At 47.7% G+C, this 27165-nt stretch overlaps 1 protein-coding gene across 4 annotated transcripts in view; it reads left to right on the forward strand.

The window, feature by feature from the left end:
* The window catches only part of ME3 (malic enzyme 3), a 213701-nt gene that overhangs the window by 155944 nt on the left and 30592 nt on the right, over window positions 1-27165 (forward strand). For all 4 annotated transcript variants that reach the window (XM_044943418.2, XM_044943417.2, XM_025286189.3 and 1 more), the window contains exon 7: window positions 10044-10147. In XM_044943418.2, coding sequence (XP_044799353.2) covers window positions 10044-10147 — 104 coding nt within the window. The remainder of the gene's footprint in view (window positions 1-10043; window positions 10148-27165) is intronic.

The raw sequence follows: 27165 nt of genomic DNA on the forward strand, positions 1-27165 counted from the left end.
GAGGCTAGAAGCAAAGTTCCCTGGTTCTTTCCCTCATCTGAAAGCAAGAATGTTTCAAGGAGGCAAAAACCGTCATAACAGGTACAAAGTTTCTTATTAGAGGCAGAGCATAACATGTGGGAGAACACATGGAGAAACAGTTTGTTTATTAATATTTAAGATAGAAGCAAGGCAGAAATACACACCTGGAGACAAAGGGAATAGGCATCCTCTCTAATGAGGTGCCTGCCAGGCTCCTCTGTCCATGGGATTCTCCAGGCAAGAATACTGGAATGGGTCGCCATGCCCTCCTCCAGGGGATCTTCCCCACCCAGCGACTGACCCCTAGTCTCTTGCGGCTCCTGCATTGCAGGTGGATTCTTTTCCACTGAGTCACTGGGGAAGCCCTCTCTAGTGAGGAGGAGTACAGTAAGTCAGAAGATAGGCAGAGATACACCTGGAGAGGAGTGTGGGGATCCTGAAGGAGGCATGCAGTAGAGAGGTGATTTAAATCACTTACATAGGACAGTCCTCTAAGGCCTTTGTTTGCTGCTGCTGCTGCTGCTAAGTCGCATCAGTCGTGTCCAACTCTGTGTGACCCCATAGACGGCAGCTCACCAGGTTCCCCCGTCCCTGGGATTCTCCAGGCAAGAACACTGGAGTAGGTTGCTATTTCCTTCTCCAGTGCATGAAAGTGAAAACTGAAAGTGAAGTTGCTCAGTCGTGCCTGACCCTCAGCGACCCCATGGACTGCAGCCTTCCAGGCTCCTCCGTCCATGGGATTTTCCAGGCACGAGTACTGGAGTGGGGTGCCATTGCCTTCTCCGAAGGCCTTTGTGTACATTTGACTAATTATTTTGTTTCTTTTTTCACATGGGACTTGTCCTAGGACTCTTCCAAGATATGAGTACAACTTTTTGTTAAGATGGACCCCACCACAGAGGCCTGTTGGGATATGTCCACACTTATTATGGGCTGTCACCCCCTCCCTTTGTGACCCCCAAGGAGCCTTCCTGTGCACATGCAGACAGGGAAGTTTTCCTGACCTCAGGAGTGGTCACCCGAGTAGTCGCCTTCCCTCTGCACTTCAGCAGAGCTCAGCTCCTGCCGCTCGCTGTCCCTGGAGTGTCTGGGTGAGAACAAAGCTTCAGTTTCCCTCCACTTGACAAACCCCAGGTGTCCAGCCGAGGGGCCCGTCTACCTCCTCCCTCAGCAGGAGGGGGCCTAACCACCTGTGTCCTCCCCCCCACACAGGTTCCAGTCGCTTTATGAGAAGGCACTTCTTGACTTTTAGAATTTGTGTTCCTAAAGTAACTTTAATGCGTTATTCAGAATTCTAAAGGAAAAAGGAAGCGGCCTGTCTCCCGCTGTGCCACACCTGTGCCCTCATCCCACGTGTCCCTGCGCGTGTACGTGGATGTCCTTGTTGCCAAGTTGTCATCACACCGTGTCCCTAATTTTGTTCTGATTTCTTCAATGAGAATTATGTTGTCAGCACTTTCTCTTTACTTATTTTTTTTTTTAAGTTTATGAAGTGTTTAGTAGGTGTCAGGCACTCTGCGAGGCTGCAGGAGATAAATGAGAGCCAGGCGTGGGTGGACCGGTCTCAGCAACCTAATGGATCATTTTAATGGCTCACGGGGTACAGCTACTCAAAGTGTCTGCTTCCCCCCCAACCCGTGGCTTTTGGCCCCCGCATCACCTCTAACTCCTGGGTGTGGAAGGCAGAGAGCTTCCCCTGGGCCTACTCCCTCCTGTTAGAAAGGACCAGAGGGTTCCCCAGCTGGAGGACAGAGCACACCCTGACCAGGCAACAGCATTTGTGAGAGAGAAAGCGGTTCTCACCCAGTCCAGGGAGGCCTCAGCCGTCAGCCACAGTGCGCCAGGACCTTGTATGATTCGATCTCATTTCATTCTCATGCCGGCTATATATGAGACATCCATCTCCACATTTCACAGATGAGGACACTGAGACTGAAACGTGCTGTTTTCCTCAGGCTCCACAGCTCTAAGTGTCGGAGCAGAGATTTGAGCCCAGGTTCTCTCTGGCTGCCAGAGTTGCCTTGTCTACCATGGCACACTGCTCCAAGATGTCAAGCATCTGTGTTATAGACTGGGTGATGAAGAGTGGGAAAGGAGGTGTTTCCCACGCTCTGGGTCCCACAGACAGTCAGGATCAAACTAAGGCTTAGCAATTCCATTTTCACAGTCCTGCCCCTGCAAGCCGAGGTGAACTCCCTCCAGACTGTCTTTAAGGAAGTTACAAAGAGGCCCACCTTGGGGAAACGGAAGACAGTCATCTCTCTCTTTCCAAATGCATTCACCACATGGTGTCCCACCCTAGAGGTCTTTTTGAAAATAATTAGTTTGCAAGATTTTTCCCATCGAAATCAGGGGGCACATCTCTTGCCCAGAGCAAGCCACGGGAGAGGGAGCATCTGCTTGAGCTACCATCTCTGTGCCAGTTCAGGGAGGACGCTGCAGTGAAGGCTTGTGTCAGAACAACTAGACCAACTGTGTGTATGTCTCTATTAAAAAAAAAACTCCTGAGGCAAAAGGAGCTTTAACCAGAGTCAAAGAAAACACCCCTCCAGGTTTCCTGTTGAAGGAAAACATCTGTGTCTACAGCCCTGAAACTCTGAGTCACTTTTACCTGCTGACACCAAGGAGGTTTGGAAAAATAAATAAATGAGGCATGAGCGCATGAGGGAGGGGCATCCCATGATGTTCCAAACGCCAGGGAGAGGGAGCCCTGCCCTATTCGGCAGGAAACCTACTCTGGCCCACCCCCCCACCCCTAGGCTTCCCTGGTGGCTCAGAAGGTAAAGAATCCACCTGCAATGTGGGAGACCTGGGTTTGATCCCTGGATCAGGAAGATCCCCTGGAAAAGGGAATGGCAATCCACTCCAGTATTCTGGCCTGGAGAATTCCATGGACAGAGGAGCCTGACGTGCTACAGTCCATGGGGTCACAAAGAATCGGACACAACTGAGCGACTAACACACACACACACACACACACACACACAAGATATTAGCTGTCAGTGCTTCTGGCTCACCCTCCCTCGTTTCACACAGGAAAAGGGGCCCCAGGGCAGAAATGACTTCCCCCAGATTTAAGTGCAAACCCAGCACTTGTCCCACTCTGTGCCAAGGACTCTGTGGGGCAGCTCTGGGCTTGGCTTCTCAGCCCTCATGTTTTCTCCTGCCCACGTCTTGAGCTTTGATGGGGTCCCCTCTCAAGGAGACGCTGAGAGAGTCTCATTGGAATGACTGAAGAGGCGGGTGGAGGAGACGGATCACTGGCAGAGCCTAGTTGTTGGTGCCTTGGGGGCTACTGGTTGCCGAGGCAGCATGGGATCGCCCCCAGAGCCGGAGGGTGAAGGATTCCTTCTCCCTGACAAGACTGTCCTCACTGCAGATAATAATATGGTTCACCCACAGTGCCATCAGGCGCTGGCTGTCTGCATCTGTGACCTAGGCCCGTCCTAGGATCGTTGTCACTGACCCTTGGGTTGACCAAGCTTCCAGAGAAGTACATGGTGGGCATAGCTGCCACCTGGAGGGAGAAAAGAGCCCTGTGTCCACGCCATGGACCCAATCCCATGACCTCCTCAGAACCCCAGATGTTCTCTGAATAACACCTTTGTGTGCCTGTTGCTGTGCAAGATAAGTATTCCAGACCAAGAGGTTCATCTTCCAATTTAAACCCAGCGCTCGATGACACAGCAGGTGAAGAGGAGCAAGCCGTTTTGTTTTCCATGACATTTAGTCTCCAGGATTTTGCACCTTGAAAAGTCAGAGCCAGCATATATTAAGTTACCCTTAATCATGCATTCCAACATGTGTGTGCTAAGTCGCTTCAGTCGTGTCTGACTCTTTGCAACCCATGAACTGTAGCCCACCAGGCTCCTCTGTCCCTGGGATTCTCCAGGCAAGAATACTGGAGTGGGCATGCCCTCCTACAAGGGATCTTCCCAATCCAGGGATCGAACACGAGTCTCCTGCAGCTCTTGCATAGAAGGCAGATTCTTTACTGCTAAGCCACGAGGAAGCCCGAATTCCAACATACATTAGGCACAGGCAAATACTGTTTGAGTCCACTTATACGAGGTACCCAAAATTGTCAAATTCATTGAGTCAGAAAGTACATTTGGTAGGTGCCAGTGGTCGGGGGCAAGGGTGGTGAGAAGGGAGAATGGGGAGTTAGTGTTTAGTGTGGACAGAGTTTCAGCTTGAGAAGCTAAAAAATTTGGGAGATGGATTATGGTGAGAATTCTACATAATGTACAATTGTGGTACATTAAGTGGTGCTTAGTGCCACTGAACGGTACAGTTAAACATGGTTAAAATAATATGTTTTATATTATGTGACTTTTATCACAATAAAAAAAAACTGAATGCAACACAAAGAAGGAAGAGCTATGAAATTAGGGTTTGGAGAGAGAGATTAAATAGCAAGAATGAATATTACGATAATTATTTTGATACCTGGCTTCAGTTATATCTGAAGTCAATCTACCTCTATACTCTTCAGTTTTGTGATTCAATAAAATACTTTTTTTCCCCTTAAAAAAAAAAGTCAGAGCCAGGCAGACACCCATGGAGGCCACACTCAACTCCCATGGCAGTGAAGAAAGTTCTGGTTCATCTGGTTCGTCTACTCTGCTTTGAGTAGAGCCTCAACCTGAAGTTACAGTTGTAGACTGACTTAGTGCCAGCGGGAACTTGGCAACAACCTAGCAGAGAGAACGCAGCGGCTTGGAGCTGAGGACGCTGGTCCCTCCTGGGAAGACCGCATGCTCTAGTCATTGCCACCCTGTGGCTTCCACCAGATTCGTTTTGTGAACTTAACCTTTCCGGGCCTCAAAAACTCCTTTGGAGGAAGCCAAACCAAGTGATTTCTAAGACCCGCGTAGTTTTTAATTCAGCATCTCCTTAGCCCAGTCATAAATGGAACTCACATGCTTTTAACTTAATGGAACTTAATGCTTTTAAATGGCCTGCCACACACAGCACTGTAAACATCACTAGGGAGATGCACGTCAATAGGACCCTTTCCTCAAAGAACTTATGTTGTGCAGTGGAGACCATTGTAAGTCAACTATATTTCAATAAAATATAGAGAGAGATCATTATTATCACCACTGGACAGAGGTAAAACGAAGCAGGGGCAAGTACCCAGAGTCTCAAGCTCGTTGGGTGACAGAGCATGAATGCGAACCCAGGTGCGTCCGATCCCAGAGCCCACTTTATGTCCCTCGGTGGGACACAGGGTGAATTGTTCCATGTGAGACAGTGTGGAAGCTCCACCCTCTGCTGTTCATGAGAAGCTGTCTTCGTTCCTGCCAAAGGACCACCAGCTGACTGGAGATGTGGACACGGCGTTTCCCCAGACCCCACCCCGGCTGTGGCTGCTCCCCAGCCGGGTTGGCAGCACCAGCTGGAGCTTCCAGCCACTCCTGGACTCTCAGGAAGACCAGGGTGGGGGTCAGGAGCCACACCCACGTTCCCTCGTCCCCAAACGGTGGGGTGGAAAGGGCACCATCAGGAGATCCAGTCAAAGCAAGGCTCAGTTTCAGCTTTGCTACTTTCTGGCTGTGTGAGCTTGGGTAATTTATTTAAACCCTTGAACTCTACCTTCCTCATCTGTAAAATAGGCGCGAGAGCATGCAAGACAGAAAGCTCGAACTACTTTTTAGAAAAATGTTTGCATCATATTCCACACATGGTTTCTTTTTAATACATATTTATTTATTAGCTGTGACAGGTCTTACTTGCTGCCTTCGTGCAGCACGCGGAATCTTTAGCTGTGGCATGCGGGATCTAGTTCCCTGACCAGGAACTGACCCCGGGCCCCCTACACTGGGAGCTTGGAATCTTAGCCACGGGACCACCGAGGAAGTCCCGAATCAAGCTACTTTTGATTCAGAACAAGCGAATTACTCGAAAGTTCTGTACAAGTATGAGAAGCTATATTTTCATGTCATCTCCACATAGAAACTTTCCCCCAATTTTTTGGTGCACTTAGTTTTGAAATATTTCAGATATAAAACGTTTTATTATAAATAAAATAAGTACTATAAAATATCAAGACTTTTTTCAAAGCTTCCTAGTCACTTTTATAACTCATTAGTACTACTTCATTAGGGTTAACCCTTCATCTTAAATGCAGATATACTGAGAAGCTTTTGGAAAATTCTAAAATTCTTCAATACCACTGGAGAATTGGACTTGCCCCCAGAAACCACATATGCAGCACCAGGAAAGCCATTCTTGGCTGCCTAACGTACCACTGAATCAATCTGCCTCTTGGAAACATGACAAATTATAACTTACCGTGGACCCTTTCATCTCTGTAAGAACTGAAAAAGTGAGTGTTTTCTGCAAATGCCAAGAGTTATACCATTTTTATCATTCTGTGTGCACCTTTTCTGTGTTGATGTGTCTCTGACAGATGAAACCGGGATATCTGTGCAATTTTGTTTCCTGCTTTTTCCATTTTAAATCATCTCATACACGTCTGTCCAGGTGTCTGCATAGGCTTCGTCCAATTTCTGCGGCTGCCTCGTTGTCCATCTTGTTGTTACATCATCATTGACTTCTTTGGTCCCCTTGGCTGGACGTTTGCTGTCTCTCAGTGGCTTTCAGATGGTCATTTTGTGAAAGTGGCCGGTGAAAGGCTATATGTCCCATTCGCATCATTTGCCCACACATGCACACACACACATGCACACACACACACACAACAGCTAGAGCAGAGTCCTAAACAGTCTCAAGGATGCATAACCCAGGAGTGCGGAGAGTGAGAAATGAAGTTTAGGTCCCACGTCTCTCAGATGTAGCCATGTGGTTTCTTGGAGAAAGTGTTAAATCCACCTCAGATATGTGGCCTGAGGATTGGGGGTGAGGGCGTGGGAAGGTAGATATTTCCTCATCTTTTCTGTCCCTTACACTTTTCCACCACCACCTCCTACAGCGCCATCAAGACAATATGGACCTAGACCGGTGTCTTAAAAAGGATGTCATTTCTGGTTGATGTGCCGAAAAACCACTTAAGCAGCTTGGCCCAGAGGTTAGGATAATGGGCTCTGGAGCTGGCAGCCATGAGTTTGAATCCAGATTCCGCCACTCACTAGCCCAAGGGCTGGTCGAGTCTCTTAACCTCACTGTGTCTGGCCCTCCTTCTGAAGTACCCGGTACATAGGAGACACTATGAAAGTTAAAGCTGCTGCCATTATTTTATAGCATATGTTATGATTCACAAAGCTTTTTCACATATATCAGTATTATTTCATTTCCTCATCACCATCAAGCGGGGCAGATGGTGTATTATTCCCATCTAACTTTACTTTGTCTACAAAGATCTGTCTAGTCAAAGCTGTGGTTTTTCCAGTTGTCATGTATGGATGTGAGAGCTGGACCATAAAGCAAGCTGAGTGCTGAAGAATTGATGCTTTTGAACTGTGGTGTTGGAGAAAACTCTTGAGAGTCCCTTGGACAGCAAGGAGATCCAACGAGTCCATCCTAAAGGAAATCAGTCCTGAATATTCCTTGGAAGGACTGATGCTGAAGCTGAAACTCCAATACTTTGGCCACCTAATGCAAAGAACTGGCTCATTGAAAAAGACCCTGATGCTGGGAAAGACTGACTGCAGGAGGAGAAGGGGATGACAGAGGATGAGATGGTTGGATGGCATCACTGAACTCAATGGACATGAGTTTGAGCAAGCTCCAGGAGTTGGTGATGGACAGGGAAGCCTGGCATGCTGCAGTCCATGGGGTCACATAGAGTCAGACACGACTGAGCAACTGAACTGAACAGATGAAAAGAAGGCTCCCAGAGATCACATGATTTACCTGAGGTCACATAGCTAGTCAGTGCTGGAGCTGAGACTTGACGCCGAGCCCCTTAAGGGCAGGACTCATGACATGCTTGCCTCTGAATCCTGCAGGAGCAGTCCAGATGGAGATTTGAAGATAACACAAAACCTTGGCCCCAAGGAGCTCATATTTAGGGGTATGTGTGCTAAGTCGCTTCAGTTGCATCTGACTCTTTGTGACCCAATGGACTGTAGCCTTCCAGGCTCCTCTGTCCATGGGGATTCTCCAGGCAAGAATACTGGAGTGGGTTGCCATGCCCTCCTCCAGGGGATCTTCCCGACCCAGGGATCGAACTTTTGTCTCTTATGTCTCCTGCATTGGCAGGCAGGTTCTTTACCACTAGCACCACCTGCGAAGCATATTTGGGGAAGGAGGACACAAAAACAGATAATTTCCAAAGACCCTAACACATAAAATTGCTTCCTATTTCTTAAACACACCAGGTCACCAGGTACTTTTTCCTGCTTTTACCTCCAGCTCCCAGTCTTTCTTTGTGTTGACTTCTCAGCCTGGAGGGCCCAGCCCGCCTGGCAAAATCTGTCATTTTTTTTTAAACTTTTTATTTTGTATTGGGATATAGCTGATTAACAATGTTGTAATAGTTTCAGGTAAACAGTAAAGAGACTCAGCCATGCATATACATATATCCCATCCAGGCTGCCACTTGGCATTGGGCAGAGTCCCATATGCTATACAGTAGGTCTTTGTTGGTTATCCATTCTAAATACAGCAGTGTGCACATGTCCATCCCAGACTCCCTAACCACCCCTCCCCCAAGTCCTTTCCCCTTCTCTGCTCACCTTTTAATGCCTGACCATTTACCCCATGTCATCATCCCCACTTGTCCCTGGTGGGAACTACTCCACTCCTTCTCTGCTACCATGGACCGCACCTTGTGCTGAAGGAATGTCTCTCTATCTGTAGTCAAGTTTACTGACTCATCAGCCAACCTGCAGTGGACTGAGCACCTTGAAGGCAGAGACCATCTCTTACCCACAAAGCCTCTGAGAGACCCAAGGGCAGCAGGCCATTAGAGGGTCAGTAGAGGGTCAGGAAATGTGTCGTGCATGGATAAGCCCTCAGCTTCTGTATAGGCATGTGTGTGAGGGGGTACAGGAGAGGCGGGAGGGGCCGTCAGCCAGTACAGACACAGACGATGGGGCACCTGACACGGGGCTGCTTACGGCGGGCTTCTTTCCTGGATGGAAAATGCTGGCTGTATCAGTCTCTCCTGTGTCCCCAGGGCCTGGCACAGTGCCAGGCACATGATGGGTATTCAGTAAGCGTTCATGGGAAGGACAGGAGGGAGGAAGGGAAGGCTTCCTAATTTGAGTCCAGATCAGTGACTTTGGTTGAGACCCAGTACCTCGATCCATACGTTGCCTGGGGCAGTTCCTAACAGGGTCAATTTTTGACCCCTAGGGAGACATTTCAACTCAGTTCAGTTCAGTCACTTCAGTCATGTCTGACTCTTTGCGACCCCATGGACTGCAGCACACTAGGCCTCCTTGTCCATCACCACCTCCTGGAGTTTACTCAAACTCATGTCCATTGAGTCGGTGATGCCATCCAACCATCTCATCCTCTGTCATCCCCTTCACCTCCCACCTTCAATCTTTCCCAGAATCAGGGTCTTTTCAAATGAGTCAACTCTTAACATCAGGTGGCCAGAGTATTGGAGTTTCAGCTTCAATATCAGTCCTTCCAACGAATATTCAGGACTGATTTCCTTTAGGAAATTTCCTTTGGGGAGACATTTGGTGGTGTCTATAGATTTTTCTTATTGTCACAACCTGGGGGTGCTCCTCACTTCAAGTGGGAAGAACCTGGAGACACAGCTATGCTAAGATTTCTACAACATGCAGGTTCACCTTCACATCAAAGAACTGTCCAGGCCGAAGTGTCCATGGTATTACTGCTGAGAAGCCCTGGGATGAACCCAGAGCCACAGCCAGAGGTTGGAAGACTGTATCAGAGAGTCTTGCTAGTTCAAGCATCCTTGGTTCCTAAACTCCAGACCCCCTGCCAAGAGGTCCATGCTGCATCAGTGGCTTCGCCTCCAGACCCTTCCAGGCAGCACCTGGGGAGCGGGAGTGGGGGACAGGCGCCCCCCAGCCCTCCTCAGCGCCACCTTCCTGCCAACCCAGGACCCTTCACGAGACGGATGCTGTCTGTTGCAGGAGCTGCTCAGGGACCCCCTGTACATCGGCCTGAAGCACCGGCGCGTCCGCGGGCAGGAGTATGACGACCTTCTGGACGAGTTCATGCAGGCTGTAACGGACAAGTAAGTGGGTCAGCCCACCCCTTCTGGAAAAGGACCATTAAGAGATAGGATGACTAAGTCAACACAGGGTTTGGCAGAGACACGTGCTTTTCCAGGTGGTCTGAAAATTCCAACTTGACCCCATGTCCTTGGAAATCTCAAAGGCAAATGGGCTCACTCTCTCAGATAATCTTGGGGAGCTGAGAAGGAAGAGGAGGGGTGACGGCTGAAGGCCCTGTGATTGGGGGGCAGTTAAGTATCTGATGTCCCGGGAGGAAAACCCCCCTGAGCCAGCTGCTCTGGGTTCCTGGCAGAAATAGAGATGTTCTTAGTGTTGGGGGAGAGAAGTGTGTCCTTCTGATGGAATGGCCTGCAAGGCAGCTGGCCTTGTTAGCTGTCATTTTCCAGCTCCAAGGACCAGGTGGTGTTAATGAGCCGCCGCTGGAGGCCACACGGGCGGGCCTGCGAGATTTACAAGGTGTCATCTCTGCACAAGGGTGTACCACACTGGCAGCTCCTGCCCCCCGCCCCAGCCTGCCCCATCTATCTGCCATCATTGCCACCCGCTCCCCCTATGGGGACTGGCATGCTGCTGGGATGGCACGCTGGCTGTTCTGGAAACAGCCTCCGTCTTCCCACACCAAGTCTTACAGGCGTGTCAGTCAAGACAGTCTCAGCAGCTCAGCTGGTCCCCGCACATCTAGAGGTTCCTTCTCACTGAAAACCTCCAGCCCTGCTTGCCACCCCAAGAGTGCCCAGGGAGGGCAGAGCTGGTCTGCACATCCTTGACAAGGGACTTTGTTGTCTGAGTTCAGCGATTGGCTGGAGAGAGAGCTGGTCTGGCCTCTGCAGCCCAGGACATCTCGTCTGGGTGGGCTTTGGGGGTGGACATACCCACCCCACCACTTCCAGGTCTGTGACCTTGGGCACGCTACCAGACTTTAAAGCCTGATTACCTGGATTCTTTATCCAGAGATAAGAAGAAAGCATTTTATTGTTGCTGTGGTTTTTGTCTTTATTTTTTTAATTATTTGCTTATTTTGTTTGGGGCTGTGCTGAGTCTTAGTCACTGGGCGGGGGCTTTCTCTAATTGCGGCGAGCAGGGGCCACTGTCTTGCAGTGCGCGAACTTCTGACTGTGGTGGGTTCTCGTGATGCCGAGGACCGACTCTAGACACCTGGGCTTCACGCACTGACTTGGTTGCTCTGCAGCATGTGGGATCCTCCTGGGCCAGGGACTGAACCCCCGTGCCCTGCATTGGCAGGTGGATTCTTAACCACTGGACCACCAGAGCAGTCCCTGGTTTCATTTTTGAAGATGAGGGAAAGTAATAGTGAGTTATATGAGGTGGGGATGATTCTATAGAAAAGATGAGATTGATAGCGGAGTGTGGAGTATGGGGGTGGACGGGCCGAGTAAGCCAGGGGATGAGAGTCCAGTGTCCACCTGGGCGCTTCGTCTGAGATGGGAGCACAGAGCCCATCCACACAGAGGGAAGGCTGTGCACCGGGCATAGATGCTGGCAGGTGAGTAGATGTGGGGGAGTCTGTGGGAGCTCTCCTGGATAACAGGGTCATTGGCTGAGAGTGAGGATGGGGACCGAGGGGGTGCGGGTTTGAGGCATAGGAGACAGGACCTGGAATATCCCAACTCAGAGCTAGAGAATGGTTGCTGGGTGGCTTCATGGACCCCCTTCAGGTTACTGGCCATGAATTTAACTTAGGTCATGAGTTTAACTTACCCATGATTTTCTCTAGCCGGTTTCCAGTGTCTGAATACAGGGCAGGAAGACACAGAGAGAAGGATTCAATCAGGGTTGAGATTTTGCCAGGCAAGCGAGAGAAAGAGAAGGGAAGGGCTGGACAGTGTCCTTAAGGGGATGATTGCAATGATGCGTCATGAGGTCTAGGCCAGGGAAGAAGGGACAGATGAGGGTCTGGTGGAGAGGAGGGCTGAGAGAGTGGTATGGCCCATGGACAGTAGGTCCTGGTGAGGCCTGAGAATTACTGAGTTGGGTATACCGGATGGAATAAGCAGGAAAAGGAAGAGATAATCAGAAAGTCAAGGTTTCGAAGCTGGGATTGTGAAGGAAGTATTGCCGTTGAGATGGGGCCACTGAAACAGCCCATTCAGGGGTCAGCTACATGGCCAGAGGGCTTCCCTGGTGGCTCAGCTGGTTCCTGCAACACAGGAACCTGGGTTCGATCCCTGGGTTGGGAAGATCCCCTGGAGAAGGGAATGGCTACCCACTCCAGTATTCTGGCCTGGAGAACTCCATGGACTCTCTAGTCCATGGGGTCGCAAAGAGTCCGACACGACTGAGCGACTTGCACTTCACATGGGCAGACGCGAATCATCTAGAACAAAAGAGGTGAAGGTCTTGCCTAATTCTCCCCCGTTTAGATCATCCTGAATACCACATTCAGTTCCAGACAAGATACTTTGAAGGTCGTAAATTATCGTAAATGGCCCAACGTGCCTTTGGAAAACAATGACCACAGCAGGCATCACGGTTATTGTTCTCCCATAACCACAACAGGAGCAAAGGCTTGGCCTGGTGGGGAGCAGGGGTAAGGACTGCTGGGTCACAGGGGTATGGAACTCCCTTCAGAAACCTGCAAGGTGTTCCTACAGAGGAGGGACTGGGCTTGTTTCTGTATATTTCTTCTCTTGTTTCACCTGGAGAAGAACCAGTTGACAGAATGTTAAAGGAGGAGGTTTCCAGCTCAGAATAGATCTGAGCTAACCTGCAGTGCATTAGACGCTCTGTGAGAACGATTTCAAGCTGGGGCTCCGTGGCGTCTGCGTGGTGCTGTCATAGAAGGAAGTGAGGCATCAGTTGTCCTCTAAGAAGCCTCCCCACTCTGGTGTCCATTCAGACCTCTGAAGATCCCCGTGTGGCCGGCAGGGTAGCAGACGAGAGATCTGAGGGCAGAGATCTGAGGGCTTCGAGAAGTCAAGGAACCTGTCCCAGGTCACACAGCATCTGGCAGGACAGCGAGCTGACCCTGAGTCTGCTGACTCCAAGGCCAGACTGCTTTCTGCAGTTACTTGTGGATGACACACGGGAATGCGTTTGGCTTTGAGAGCACGTTTCTTTGGCTTCCTGTTTCCAGGGCTCCCTCCTTATCTAGTGAAGTCAGTAGTCATTCCATGATTCCCCACAGAGAAGCCTTGCTATTCGTGTGAGAAGGTTAAATAAACTAGGATGTAAGAGGCTCCTTAAATTATCATTAAAATCAGTTTAAAGTCTCACAGACACACTCCCACAGTCCAGGGGTAAACCCCTGGGCAGGGATGTGCGTCAGCCAAGAGGAATGTGTCCTTAAGTGGAAAAGATGAGCGGTTGACACTTGCTTATTTTAACTTTCTAATAAGCTGAAGCAGATGTTGCTGTGGATGCTGTAGGTGGGAAGTGAGCTGGTCTTCTGGGATTATAGTAGCCCCAGGATGGGGTGCCCAGCCTGGGCAGCCAGTGAGTCATCCCCCCTGAGGCCAGACACTGTGTATTTTAAGAAAGAGCCTTGGGAAACATTGATTCCTGCCATCAACATCCTCATCTCTTTTCAAAAGTCCTGCAAGTAAAAGCTCCAGCAGCTTGCTTCTACCCGCTCATCTTAAGAGTTTTTGGCAGAACAAAAAAAGTTACTGTGGCTGAGCTGCTGCCCTAGGGGGTGGCCACTGGGGGAGACCCACGTGGGCAGAAGGAATCTCCATGTAACCTGTGAACCGCAGCAGTGAGCCACTGTGCGTGTCCAGCTCAGAGCTGACGCACAGCCTGGTGCTCCCATGGCGAAGACCAGTCCTTCCGTGCTCCCCACGCTCTCCCTGCCCTGCGCTGGACCCCGGAGTGATGCACCTGAGTCATGGGCTTTTCCCGATGGTTTCCACTTGAGTTTCTCACTTCTGTTACTCACAGCAGAGTCTATTCTAAGTTTGCCCCTGGAGCGCCAGTTCTGTCTGATGTTTGGCCTGGGCTGAACAGGCGTTTGATGTCTGAAGCAGCAGCTTCAGCCTTTATGCAGGCCGTGAGAGGAAGTCACCCCCATTCTCTAGCTCCCCAAACTCTAAATATAGAGATTTCTAAACTCTTGATAAGAGTGATAACAAAGAAGGGAGATACTAGATTTTTTAAAATGTGACTTTAAAAAAAAGAAAGTCATCTGAGTTTTAGCTCCAGGAAAATGTCTTTTTGAGTCTCTCCATCTTTCTCTCTGGTTTTCTATTTCTCTCTCTCTCTCTCTCTCACACACACACACACACCATCCCACACCAGAGACCTGAGGTTCATACCATAGTGGGACTAGCACAGAATGACTTCCATCACATTCTACTGGTTAAAGCAAATCACGGGTCCACACCCGATTCCAAGGGGGAAAGGTAACACAAGGGTCTGAACATCAGGAGGCATTCTTCATTGGGAGCCACCAAGGTAACAGATGACCACACCCCATCCAGCCTGGGAGGGACAAGGAATGGGGCAGCCAGCATTACCAGAGGCTGTGCCCCAGAAATGCAAGAAGGGCAGAGAAGAACAACATCCTTCCACATAGAAACGGGGAGATGCTGGTAGTCAGTTGGTAGTCAGTTACTGAGTACCTTCTGTATATAAGACGCTGTGTCAAGTGTAGTGGGCAATCCTCAGAGAAATAAACAGTCTGCTCTCAAGGATCTATGAATGCAGAGATATTCTTATCTGCCTCCTGGAGTTCAGACCTTACCTCTAAGCTTTCTCAGCCTCCGAGTCTCTTTAAGAAGAATTCTAGGGTGGGAATATAAATTTTGGAGTTACCAGTTCATAGATGGTATGTAAGGGCAAGGGCTTCCCTGGTGGCTCAGACAGTAAAGGATCAGCCTGCAATGCAGGGGGTCTGGGGTTTGATCCCTGGGTCGGGAAGATCCCCTGGAGAAGTGAATGGCTACCCATTCCAGTATTCTTGCCTGGAGAATCCTATGGACAGAGGATCCTGGTGGGCTGCAGTCCATGGGATCGCCAAGAGTCAGACACGACGGAGCAACTAACACACACACACACACACACACACACACACACACGAGTGTGCATGTGTAAGGTCAAGGACATGATGGGGTTCACCTAGGAAAAGAGAGTAGAGAGAGCAGAGAGTGTGCCTTACTACTGATTTTGAAACTGTGCCCTGTGAATAAACTGCAAGTTAATCTGCTCAACAAAATTTGGGAGTACACTGTGAAAGTCGCTCAGTCGTGTCCGACTCCTTGCGACCCCATGGATTATACAGTCTCCCGCACTGCAGGCGGATTCTTTACCAGCTGAGCCACCAGGGAAGCCCAGGAGCACACTAGGATATTGCTGGTAGGAACGGCAAGGAGAGTAAAAGGTTTTGTTCCTTGTGCTCGCACTGATTGCTGGGATTCTAAGGCCTCTCTAGGCATCACTGGAAACGGGGCTGTGGCTGAACAGCAGTGTCTGCCCTGAGTAGGGCAGTGAGGCTGGCAGCACGTGTGCCATGCTTTAACCCTCCCAGATCTGCATCGAGCCTGTGGCCTCAGCATCTGTGACTCCATGAACACCCACGTGTGCTGGTCCTTCTGCAACTCTAAAGCCCAGTAGCAACTCAGAGGCCAAAGGATCCTGGAGGCTGAAGACTTCTCATCTCCAGCTGTTCAGGATATTTCAAGAACTACACCAAGCCTGTCTGTTGGACCCGCATGAGATTACAGCTGCTTCTTCTGAGTTACAAATCATGGACTTTGCTCCCATGACACCCTCCACCCCCATGCCCACCCCCTAACCACGCTGGAACAAAGCAGTGGGTCAAACACACGAAGGCATATGAATACTGACCTGTGGTTCCCAAACCTGGCCTGGCATTCAATCCACCCGGAGAGGTATCAATCATACAGACTCCAAGGGCTTCCCTGGTGGTCCAGTGGTTGAGGACCCGTCTGCCAACGCAGAGGGCCTGGTTTTGATCCCTGGTATGGGAAGATCCCGTTCGCAGTGAAGCAGCTAAGCCCATGGACTCCAACTACTGAGCCTGAGCTCCGGAACCCTCAGGCCACAACCACTGAAGTTCAAGCAGCCCAGAGCGTATGCTCCATAGCAAGAGAAGCTACACCTCAGCCAGAATAGTCCCCCTCGCCACAACTAGAGAAAGCCTGAGCGCAGTAGCAAAGACCCAGTACAGCCCAAAATAAGTATTCATGCATAGATAAATCAGTAACAACAGTTGTGACTCTCTTGTTCGGGGGTTTCTTATGAAAATCTTCCTGTGGAATACAGAAGGTCACATCACCCTCCCAACAAATTTGTCTACTTTTTTCAGAGTCTGACTTTTCCAACTCGACCCATGAGGGAATGTATTTTTGGCAAAAAGATAAGAGCAGGAGGTACGGATCGCTTACTCCTGGGAACTGAGCTTTATCTGCAGCACTGAGGCGAGAAGCTCTGAGAAAGCTGAGAGCAGCATAAACAAATGACGGAGCTAATCATGCTTTTCTAGGGCGTTTGAATAATGACCGCATGCCCAGAACTCGACTAAGCCCTGTAATGAAGTTCTAAAGAAATAAAAGACATGTACTGTGTCCTCGAGATTCTTACAGGTCTTCCAACGAGACAACATTTTGAACAGGAGGTAATTAGAGAAGAATTAAGTACTCGACTGTTCAGTATTGGCCTTCAGTTCAATAGAAATTCAGAGAAAGGAGCAATCAGGGATGACTGGAGAGAGATGGAAAGTAAACAGAGGCAGGGCCAAATGTGAGTAAGCCACAGGAGAGAGAGTACATTCCACGTGGATGATACATCATGAGGAAGGCGAGGACACAGCAAAGGCAAGGACACAGCAAAGACTCTGGAGGACTGGTCCCACAGAGATGGATGTTTATTGGCTCAAAATAAAGTTAAGTAGGTATAGGGGCTTCCCAGATGGTACAGTGGTAAAGAATCCTCCTGCCAATGCAGGAAACACAGGAGACTCAAGGTTCAATCCTTGGGTTGGGAAGATCCCCTGGAGATGGACATGGCAACCCACTCCAGTATTCTCGACTGGGAAATCCCATGGGCAGATGAGCCTGGCGGCCTACAATCCATGGGGTCACAAAGAGTTGGATACAACTGAGCACTGAGTACCTGAGCACACACACAGGAATAGAGTGGGCTACATGATAGACCTCGGGATCCAGGAAGAGGGTTGTAACTATTAGAGCTCAGAAGTAGAAAGGGCTTAAGTTATCTAACCCAGTGTTTTCTTTAATATCTACGTGTGTGTTTGTTTCTCCGTTTTGGCTACATTGGGTAGTTGCAGCGCACAGGACTTTTCCTTCATTGTGGCACAGGAAGTCTGCTTGTGGCACAGGCTCCAAGGGCATGCAGGCTCAGTGGTTGTGGTGTGCCAGCTTACTTGCTATGCAGCACTTTGGTCCTAGTACCCTAGTACCCAGGGACTGAACCCCTGTCCCCTGCATTGCACAGCAGACTCTTAACCACTGGATCACCAGGGAAGTCCCGATAATTAGGTGATTGTAAACCAAGCTTCCTCAGACTCCAGGCATTTACAGAAATGCCTGGAGGCTGCTAGAAATGAATGCATCCAGGCTGCTAGAAATGAATATTTCCCAGCAACCATACAAGACTAAAACTACTTGAAGAAAAATATCATTGTTTTTCATTGCTTTCTGTATCACAGTTCTGTTCAAGATTTCATTAATTAAAAAATAAAAAACTTCTACTAAAAATATTTGAAAATTATCCATCCTCAGTTGGAACTTGATGCAGAGAGCAGCAGGGAGGCTTGGTAAGTTCTTAAGCAACAGAAGTATTGAAATTGACAAGATGTGGGAGAAGATGAGAACAGAAGCCATGGTAATACCCCAACTCAAATTCTGCCCTTCCCAGGGAAGTCTTCCCTGACCAACCTGGCCAGAAACCCTTGCCCTGTTTGTAATCATAGCATAACTTATGACCACATAATTCATATGTTAATTAATCATGCATCACATGATGATGTCTTTTCTATAATGGTCTAGAGCTTTTCTATAACCTTTTTTGGTCTTTATACCATTAGAGCAGAAATTAGGCAAAGATGTGCCTGGATTCTTGTAGAGAGGTTCAAGTATCAGCCTAGGCCGGACTGATGGACTTTGAAGAACTTTCCTTCCTCAGGTCCTATAACTGTGTATCATCTCTACCAGACTGGTAGTCCCTGGGGGGCACAGTGCATGATTAGACTCATGGTGGATCCGCCATATATGGTGAGCGTGGGAGGTGACTAGTTGGATCTTTGATTGGGGTCAGGTGGTTGGATGGTTGCTTGGTTGGTTGGTTGAGGGGCTGAAAGCCCTCACCAGGCTAGCTGTCAGTCAAAGTGAATAGAAGCTTGTGAACAGGCCACGTCTGAGGAAGCTCAGGCATTTCCCAGCTGGCCCAGTGGTCAAGAATCCGCCTGCCAGTGCAGGAGCCGCAAGAGACACACGTTTGATGCACGGGGCGGGAAGATCTCCTGGAGGAGGAAATGGCAACCCACTCTAGTGTTCTTGCTTGAAAAATTCTGTGGACAGAGGAGCCTGGCAGGCTACAGTCCATGAGGTCACCCAGAGTCGGACACGACCAAGCACTCACACTCAAGGAAGCTTGGAGGAAGGAACAGCAGGACCCATTCTAGCTTGTCTGGCCTCTGAAGAAACAGGACCGTTTCCCAGTCTCAGCCTAGCACGGCTAATTGTTGACAGTCCAGCTCCTACGTTTTCCCACCCGAACAGGAGCTGGATGCTGTGAAATAACAGACTCTCATGCTCGTGAGGACTCTGTCTGCGGTTACAGAGAGAGCTGGAAGGCGGTAGCAAAATGCAAATCAGCATCGAGCTCTCTAGGACCCTATTAGCTTCTATCCTGACCAAGCGGATTAGAGGCCAAAACATGATGGAGGAAGTTCACTTAACTGGGGAGATGGATTCAGTGATGCCAACTGGTTATTTCCATTTCATTTTTCCCCAAGAGGTGGATTGTACTACCTGGTATCAAAATAGGAATAAAATTATTCCCAGACCTGAAAGTTTCATATTGTAGCAGAGGAGAGGAAAGAAGAGATTAATGAATTGATAACAATAAAGATAAAATGACAGTAACTCTTTTTTACTTATTACCTGCTATGCACAGACTAATATGAGCTCTCATACAATATTAATTCATTTAATTCTCACAACAGCCCTCTAGGGTGGCTACTGTTATAAGCTTTATTTTAGGGGATGAGGAAACTGAAGCTTATAAAGTGTAAGTAGCTCTCTAAGAAAGGGGCCCTGGAGGCTCACGAGGGAGGGAGTGTATGTATAATCATGGCTGATTTGCATTGTTGTACAGCAGAAACAAACACAACATCGTAAAGAAATTTTCCTCCAATTAAAAAATAAATTTAAAAAAAGAAAAAGAAATAAAAAGGAAGGGGGCCTTATTAAGGCCCCACCCATTAACAACAGTTGTTAAAAGCATTAACTCTAGAGCTGTAATGCCTGAGTTTGATAGCCATTCCCTTCTCTAGGGGATCTTCCTGACCCAGGTATCAAGCGTGGGTCTCCTGCATTGCAGGCAGATTCTTTACCATCTGAGCCACCAGGGAAGCCCTTTATTAAGACCCCTCCCACTAAAAACGGTTGAGCTATAATCCCTGAGTTTGAACCTCTCGCCTGCCCCTTATTAACAAACTACTTAATTTATCTGTGCCTCAGCATCCTCACTTTCAAGATGCATTTTTAATATTTAACTTGTAGAATGCTTCTGCTGAATGAATGAGACAAACCATGTAAGTGTTATAACTGGGTAATAGTAAGCATGAATGTTTGCTATTATGAATAACGATAATAATTGAGGCAGTTTCCAAAGTCACTGTCCTTTAGGCCATGCTCTAGTGCTCCCTGTATTCATGCATTCAATTAAATTATCCATGAATATATCCATCTTTTTCTTCCGTAGTCCCCCACTCATCCATCCCCACTGTCCCAATAATACCTCCCTTCTCTCCCCCAATTTCTCTTCCCAGCTGCTACTCTTAAGAAATAAAAACAACAGCCCTGGTAGCATGGCTGTGAGCCATGTCCATTTTCAGATGCCTGGTATGTGCGATCAGTCCTTTCACCTATTCAGTTTAGCTCGCCCCATCCCCACCCCCACCTGACAGAGAGGCATTCTGTGTATCTGTGTAAATATGTGTGGGTTAGAGCTCTGTTTTCTGTAGTTGTTTCAGCGAAGTGTTATGGGGGCCTTCAGTTCGGTTCAGTTGTTCAGTCGTGTCCAACTCTTTGCGACCCCATGGACTGCAGCACGCCAGGACTCCCCTGTCCATCACCAACTCCCGGAGTTTACTCAAACTTATGTCCATCGAGTTGGTGATGCCATCCAACCATCTCATCCTCTGTCATCCCTTCTCATCCTGCCTTCAATCTTTCCCAGCATCAGGGTCTTTTCCAATGAGTCAGTTCTTCACATCAGGTGCCCAAAGTATTGGAATTTTAGCTTCAGCATCAGTCCTTCCAATGAATATTCAGGACTGATTTCCTTTAGGATGGACTGGTTTGATCTCCTTGCAGTCCAAGGGACTCTCAAGAGTCTTCTCCAACCCCACAGTTCAAAAACATCAATTCTTTGGCTCTCAGCTTTCTTTATAGTCCAACTCTTACATCCATACATGACTACTGGAAAAACCATAGCCTTAAATAGATGGACCTTTGTTGGCAAAGTAATGTCTCTGCTTTTTAATATGCTGTCTAGGTTGTCATAACTTTTCTTCCAAGGAGCAAGTGTCCTTTAATTTCATGGCTGCAGTCACCGTCTGCAGTGATTTTGGATCCCCAAAAAATAAAGTCTGACACTGTTTCCACTGTTTCCCCACCTATTTGCCATGAAGCGATGGGACTGGATGCCATGATCTTTGTTCTCTGAATGTTGAGCTTTAAGCCAACTTTTTCACTCTCCTTTTTCACTTTCATCATGAGGCTCTTTAGTTCTTCTTCACTTTCTGCCATAAGGGTGGTGTCATCTGCATATCTGAGGTTATTGATATTTTTTCCCTGCAATCTTGATTCCAGCTTGTGCTTCTTCCAGCCCAGCGTTTCTCATGATGTACTCTGCATATAAATTAAATAAGCAGGGTGACAATATACAGCCTTGATGTACTCCTTTTGCTATTTGGAATCAGTCTGTTGTTCCATGTCCAGTTTTAACTGTTTCTTCCTGACCTGCATACAGGTTTCTCAAGAGGCAGGTCAGGTGGTCTGGTATTCCTGTCTCTTTCAGAATTTTCCACAGTTTATTGTGATCCACATAGTCAAAGGCTTTGGCATAGTCAATAAAGCAGAAATAGATGTTTTTCTGGAACTCTTTTGCTTTTTTGATGATCCAGCAGATGTTGGCAATTCGATCTCTGGTTCCTCTGCCTTTTCTAAATCCAGCTTGAACATCTGGAAGTTCACAGTTCACATACTGTTGAAGCCTGGCTTGGAAAATTTTGAGCATTACTTTACTAGCATGTGAGATGAGTGCAATTCTGCGGTAGTTTGAGCATTCTTTGGCATTGCTTTTCTTAGGGATTGCCTTTCTAGGGGTGGGCCTTACAGACCCACCATTCTGAGAGCTTTGCCCCATGCAGAACTGAAAATATTCTTGTGGGACACATTTCTCAGTACAGAAATGAGAACCAGAAACTTGCCCAAGGATAGAAAATCACTGAATCTTAAGGTCAGCCCACTGATACTGACTTTTTCAGGGACCACACGTATAGCATCCCTTGTGTTTTGCTCTTGGAGCTGGAAGGAAGCCTTTGATGACCTTGTCCCCTTCCACCCTCCCTTGTTCCCTCAGCTGCGGCCACACCGACCCTCCTGCTCCTCCTTCCACAGGTCGTGTCTGTTACAGCTGCAGAGCCTTCATCCTTGCTGTTTCCCCAACCTTGACAATCCATCCATTTTCACGGCTGTTTTCTTCTCATCATTCAGACCTGGAGATGGGTCCATACACCCAGGCGGGGTCAAGTATTGAGGCCTATCCAAGGCAGAACATTGGAACTGAGATGCAGAAAACTGCAAGTTTTGAATGGTTGGACCTTCCATGAAGAAGAAATGGGATCTGCTCACCAACCCCAGGGGAATAACAAGGAGCTGGGGGTCGAGGTGAAGTAGGGAGGAGAGGAATGTCTTTTGGAAGAAAGCAAACACTGAGTCTCACCACATGGGGACTTGAGAGTCCACAATTATAATATCCATGTGATGCAGAAATTCCCAGGTTAAGAAATGGATATGAAAGTGCCCCCAACCAGTGACACGGCTGAAGGACCTGGCAGAGGGAAAACAAACTTCTCTGTTAAGAAATGGGTATGAAAGTGCCCCCTACCAGTGACACGGCTGAAGGACCTGGCAGAGGGAAAACAAACTTCTCTGTAGTGACACGCCCACCACCTATGCTGTGTGGAACTCCTTGAAGGGAAAAACAATTCCGTAATGAAGCAAATTCATGATTCACAGTAAGCCACACAGAAACAAGCCACCATGCGGGAAGTTCAGAAACTAATGGAAGAGTTAGAACCCCAAGGAGAGGAACATTCTGAGAGGCTGTAAAGTGGTTACACTGAGATGTAATAAAGAGATATGTTTTACAAGAATGAAATAATAGGGAAAGTACACAGTACTTTAAAAAATGGCAAGCAGATTTGAAAAAGAAACAGCTCAAACTTCTGAAAGGGAACAACAGAGTCACAGAAATTCAGCAGAGTACACTAGGGCTAGCTCAAGACACCACCAGAAAACCCAAATCTTTAAAAATCACTGCCTGCGGGCATATCAGAGACCCTTCTTTCCTACTGCTGGTGATCCAAAAAGAGTTGGGAAACCAGGTGTTCTACTCAGGAAAGACTTTTTTTTTCTGAGCTGTCGTTGATGAAAAGAGCCTTTCTCTCAAGGGAAAGAAAGGATAGAGAAGACTGGCGCCCCCAAATCTGAGCCCCATCACTGCATGCCAGAGAGGATGTTGCAGTTCTAGGCAACCCCATCCCCGTGGCACATTTGCTTTCATTTTGTCTTCGTGTCTCCTTCTCCATGTCTCACTCATTCACACATGCATATCATGCAGTCTCTTCTTATTCTACTGCGTTCATTTTGTTAGGCTCAAGCACATTGATTTTTAATGTGTTTGAACCTAATGAAATGGGGGAGGGAATAATCCTAAAAACAAATGCTTCTGTCAGGATAAGTGATAGGGTCTGCTCTGGTGGTCCAGCAGTCAGGAATCAGCCTTGCAATGCAGGGAACACCGGTTCAGTCTCTGGTCCGGGAAGACCCCACGTGCCTCAGGGCGGCTGAGCCCGTGTGCCCCAAGTAATGAGCCTGCGCTCTGGATGTGAAGAGCTGCAACCCCTGAACCATGTGCCACAATTGCTGAAGCCCGAGAGCCTGTGCCCCACCAGAGAGGCCGGCACCACAGGTCTGCACGCTGCAAATAGAGCATAGCCTCTGCTTGCCGCAGCTAGAGAAAGCCTGCCCACAGCAACGCAAAGTCAGCACAGCCAGAAGTAAAAACTTAAAAAAAATAAAAAAGGTAAGTTACGTAAAGGAAAAAAATACCTGCATGTACATGCATCAGGCCATTAACAGTGACTACAGTCAAAGCATGAGGTTGCCAGGATTTTCACTGTCAGTCATTTCTATGATATTTGATTGTGTGCAGGCATTTCTTTTGAAATTAGAAAAAGCAATGGATTTCTTTTAAAATAATGAGTTAAGCAGCAATTCTTTCTCAAAGACAGTTCCTTGCATTTTTAAAAAACTAAAGAAGCAAAGAAGCAAGCAAGCATCCCAGGTTTCACCTTCTGGTAAAGTGAGTGTTAGTCTGATCTAGGCTTCTGCGGATGATAAAGTCATTCACGTACATCAAGTCAGGTAATACTCAAAATACTCCTAGTAAGTAGATACAGTTATTGTCCTGTCCCACTAAAATGTAAGTTCCAGGGAGAGATCTTTGTCTCTTAGGTTCACTGCTATATCTCAAACACTTGGAATGATGCCTAGTTATAGCATGGACTCTCAATAAACATTTATTGAATGAGGGCACCCTTTACAGACAGGGAAACTGGGGTACTGAGCAGTTAGGGATCTTGTCCAAGGTCACACCTCTAACAGTGGTGAAGCCAAGCTGTGAACCAGGTGATCTAACTCCAGAACCTACTCTCTGACTTGGAGAATCTCTGCGCCTTTTCTTCTACATGAAAGGAAAGACTGTCCAACCTATTCCAGACACCTCCTTGATGCAGCAGGCAAGGAGGACAAAGGGGAGGAAGGTCTGTGGAAACCAGTCTATCAGTGCTTCACATATCCGTGTCTCCTCTCTCCACCTTGTTCTAAGGCAGCGTTAATGACCCACCCATCCTCAACATCAGGGAGGCGATGGAGGCATCAGCCATCAACTCCCATTTTCCAGACTCTCTAGCCACCCTCAGCAAGGGAGGTGCCTTCTTTTTTATTTTTTCTTTTTATTTAAATGTGATTGACATGTAACATTGTATAAGTTTAAGGCCTACAGCCTGTTGACTTGATACATTACTATGTAGCAATATATTTATACCACTTCTATTATATCAGTTTTCATTTTCTTTTTTGGTGGTGGGGAAAATTCCCCAGAATCTGGGTCTTGGGTGGCATTTCTCAGTTCTTCCTTCTTAACTGCCTAATGGCTAGTGGACCAGTTGCCGCATCCTTCACCAGGACTGATGTCCCCAGCAGGCCTCTCCACAAACTGCAAACCCAGCCAGTCCTGTCGGGCCCCAGGGGAAAAACTGAGCCTCTGGCTCCAAGCTTCTCCTGGTGGTTTTAAACAATACAAAGGAAAAACCCTCAATTTAGGGCATCCAGGCTACAGACAAAGTTTCAAGGTTTTGTTTTAATTTTGAAAGGTTGTAAAGAGCATGAATGTTAGCTCTAAATCCAGTGTCTCGAGGAGCGTTCACTCACTGAGTCCCTCTTAGCTGACACAGTCACTGTTCAGTGTTTTCACTGAGTCAGAAATACACTTTGCTCTCAAGAAGTTTTTTAAAATTAATTTATTTTTTATTGAGGGATAATTGCTTTATAGAATTTTGCTATTTTCTGTCAAACCTCAACAGCCATAGGTATACATATATCCCCTCCCTTTTGAAGCTCCTTCCCATCTCCCTCCCCACCCCACCCCTCTAGGTTGATTCAGAGCCCCTGTTTGAGTTTCCTGAGCCATACAGCAAATTCCTGTTGGCTATCTATTTTACATATGGTAACGTAAGTTTCCATGTTACTCTTTCCATACATCTCACCCTGCACTCCCCTCTCCTCATGTTTATAAGTCTATTCTCTATGTCTGTTTCTCCATTGTTGCCCTGTAAGTAAATTCTTCAGTACCATTTTTCTAGATTCCACATATATGTGTTAGAATACGGCATTTATCTTTCTCTTTCTGACTCACTTCACTCTATATAATAGGTTCTAGATTCATCCACCTCATTAGAAGTAACTCAAACGTGTTCCTTTTTATGGCTGAGTAATATTCCATTGTGTATATGTACCACAACTTCTTTATCCATTCCTCTGTCGATGGACATCTAGGTTGCGTCCATGTTTAGCTATTATAAATAGTGCTGCAGTGAGCAATGGGATAGAGGTGTCTCTTTCAATTTTGGTTTCCTCAGGGTATATGCCTAGGAGTGGGATTGCTGGGTCATATGGTGGTTTTATTCCTAGTGTTTTAAGGACTCTCCATACCATCTTCCATAGTGGCTCTATCAAATTACATTCTCATCAACAGTGCAAAGGTTCCCTTTTCTCCACACCCTCTCCAGCATTTATTGTTTGTAGACTTTTTGATGAGGGCCATTCTGACCGGTGTTAGGTGATATCTCATTGTAGTTTTGATTTGCATTTCTTTAATAATGAGCAATGTTGAGCATCTTTTCGTGTGTTTGTTAACCACCTGTATGTCTTCCTTGGAGAAATGTCTGTTTAGGTCTTTTTCCCACCTTTTGATTGGGTTGTTTGTTTTTCTGGTATTGAGTCATATGAGCTGCTTGTATATTTTGGAAATTAATCCTTTGTCTCTCGAGAAGTTTTTAATTGGGGAAAAATAGAAATATGCTTAAATAATTATTGCTGAGTCTGTGTAGATTTAACACCCACCTAGTTAATGGCTTTGCCTGCAGTATCAGTTGAGGTTGATGGGAGAATAAGGTGATCAAACGCCTGGGACATTTAGATGGAGTTAAAAGCTATGACTTTCTTCGTAGGAAAGAGCTAGCAACTCACTTTTCCAAAGAATCTTCTCTGTACTGGGTGCTTGACTTTTAATTATCACAGCAACCTTGAGAGATAAAGAAATTGAGATTCAGAAAAGTTAAATAACTTGTACAAAATCACCAGCTAGAAAGGGAAGAATCTAGGCCCACCTCAAACGCATCTGACTCCACACTTAGTGGTATTTTTCTCCAGTCTCTGCTGCTGGCTCTCCCAGCCTCACTGGAAAGCCCTTTCCTGCCTGTGGACTTATTTGCATTGACTTGGATCCTGGGGTAAAGGAACGGGACTGAGCTATTATGATACAAAGATTCTTGGCCACAGCGGCCTCTGGAAGGGGAGAGCGGGCCCCTGGGGACCGGGGTGTCCGTGGGCTACGTGTGACTGGGCACCCTGGGAGGGGCAGTGCTCTCTGGCAGGCACCATCCATGCTTCTGTTTGTTCACCCGCAAGGGCTGAGCGGGGCAAGCCCAGGGCCCCGGGAAAACGGCCACAGGTGGGTTTGGTCTTCTCACTCAGATGTCTCAAGCAGATTTGTTCGGAGCAGGGCGCAGGAGAGGCGGTCAGTTCCAACTCCTGTTTTCAGCAGTCGTGCACCACGTGGGGAGTGAGACACCGTCCCTGCCATCAAGGGACCCTGCCCTGGGCCTGCCTGGATGGAGGCTATCCCCTACCCTGGCTTAATCTTGCCCTTCTTCCTCTCCCTGACTTTGACTCACAGCGGTTTCACAAGCCCACAAACACAAACTGGATTTTGTGGCCTTATT

The sequence above is a fragment of the Bubalus bubalis genome, chromosome 5, assembly GCF_019923935.1.
Source record: "Bubalus bubalis isolate 160015118507 breed Murrah chromosome 5, NDDB_SH_1, whole genome shotgun sequence".
Classification (NCBI taxonomy): Eukaryota; Metazoa; Chordata; class Mammalia; order Artiodactyla; family Bovidae; genus Bubalus; species Bubalus bubalis.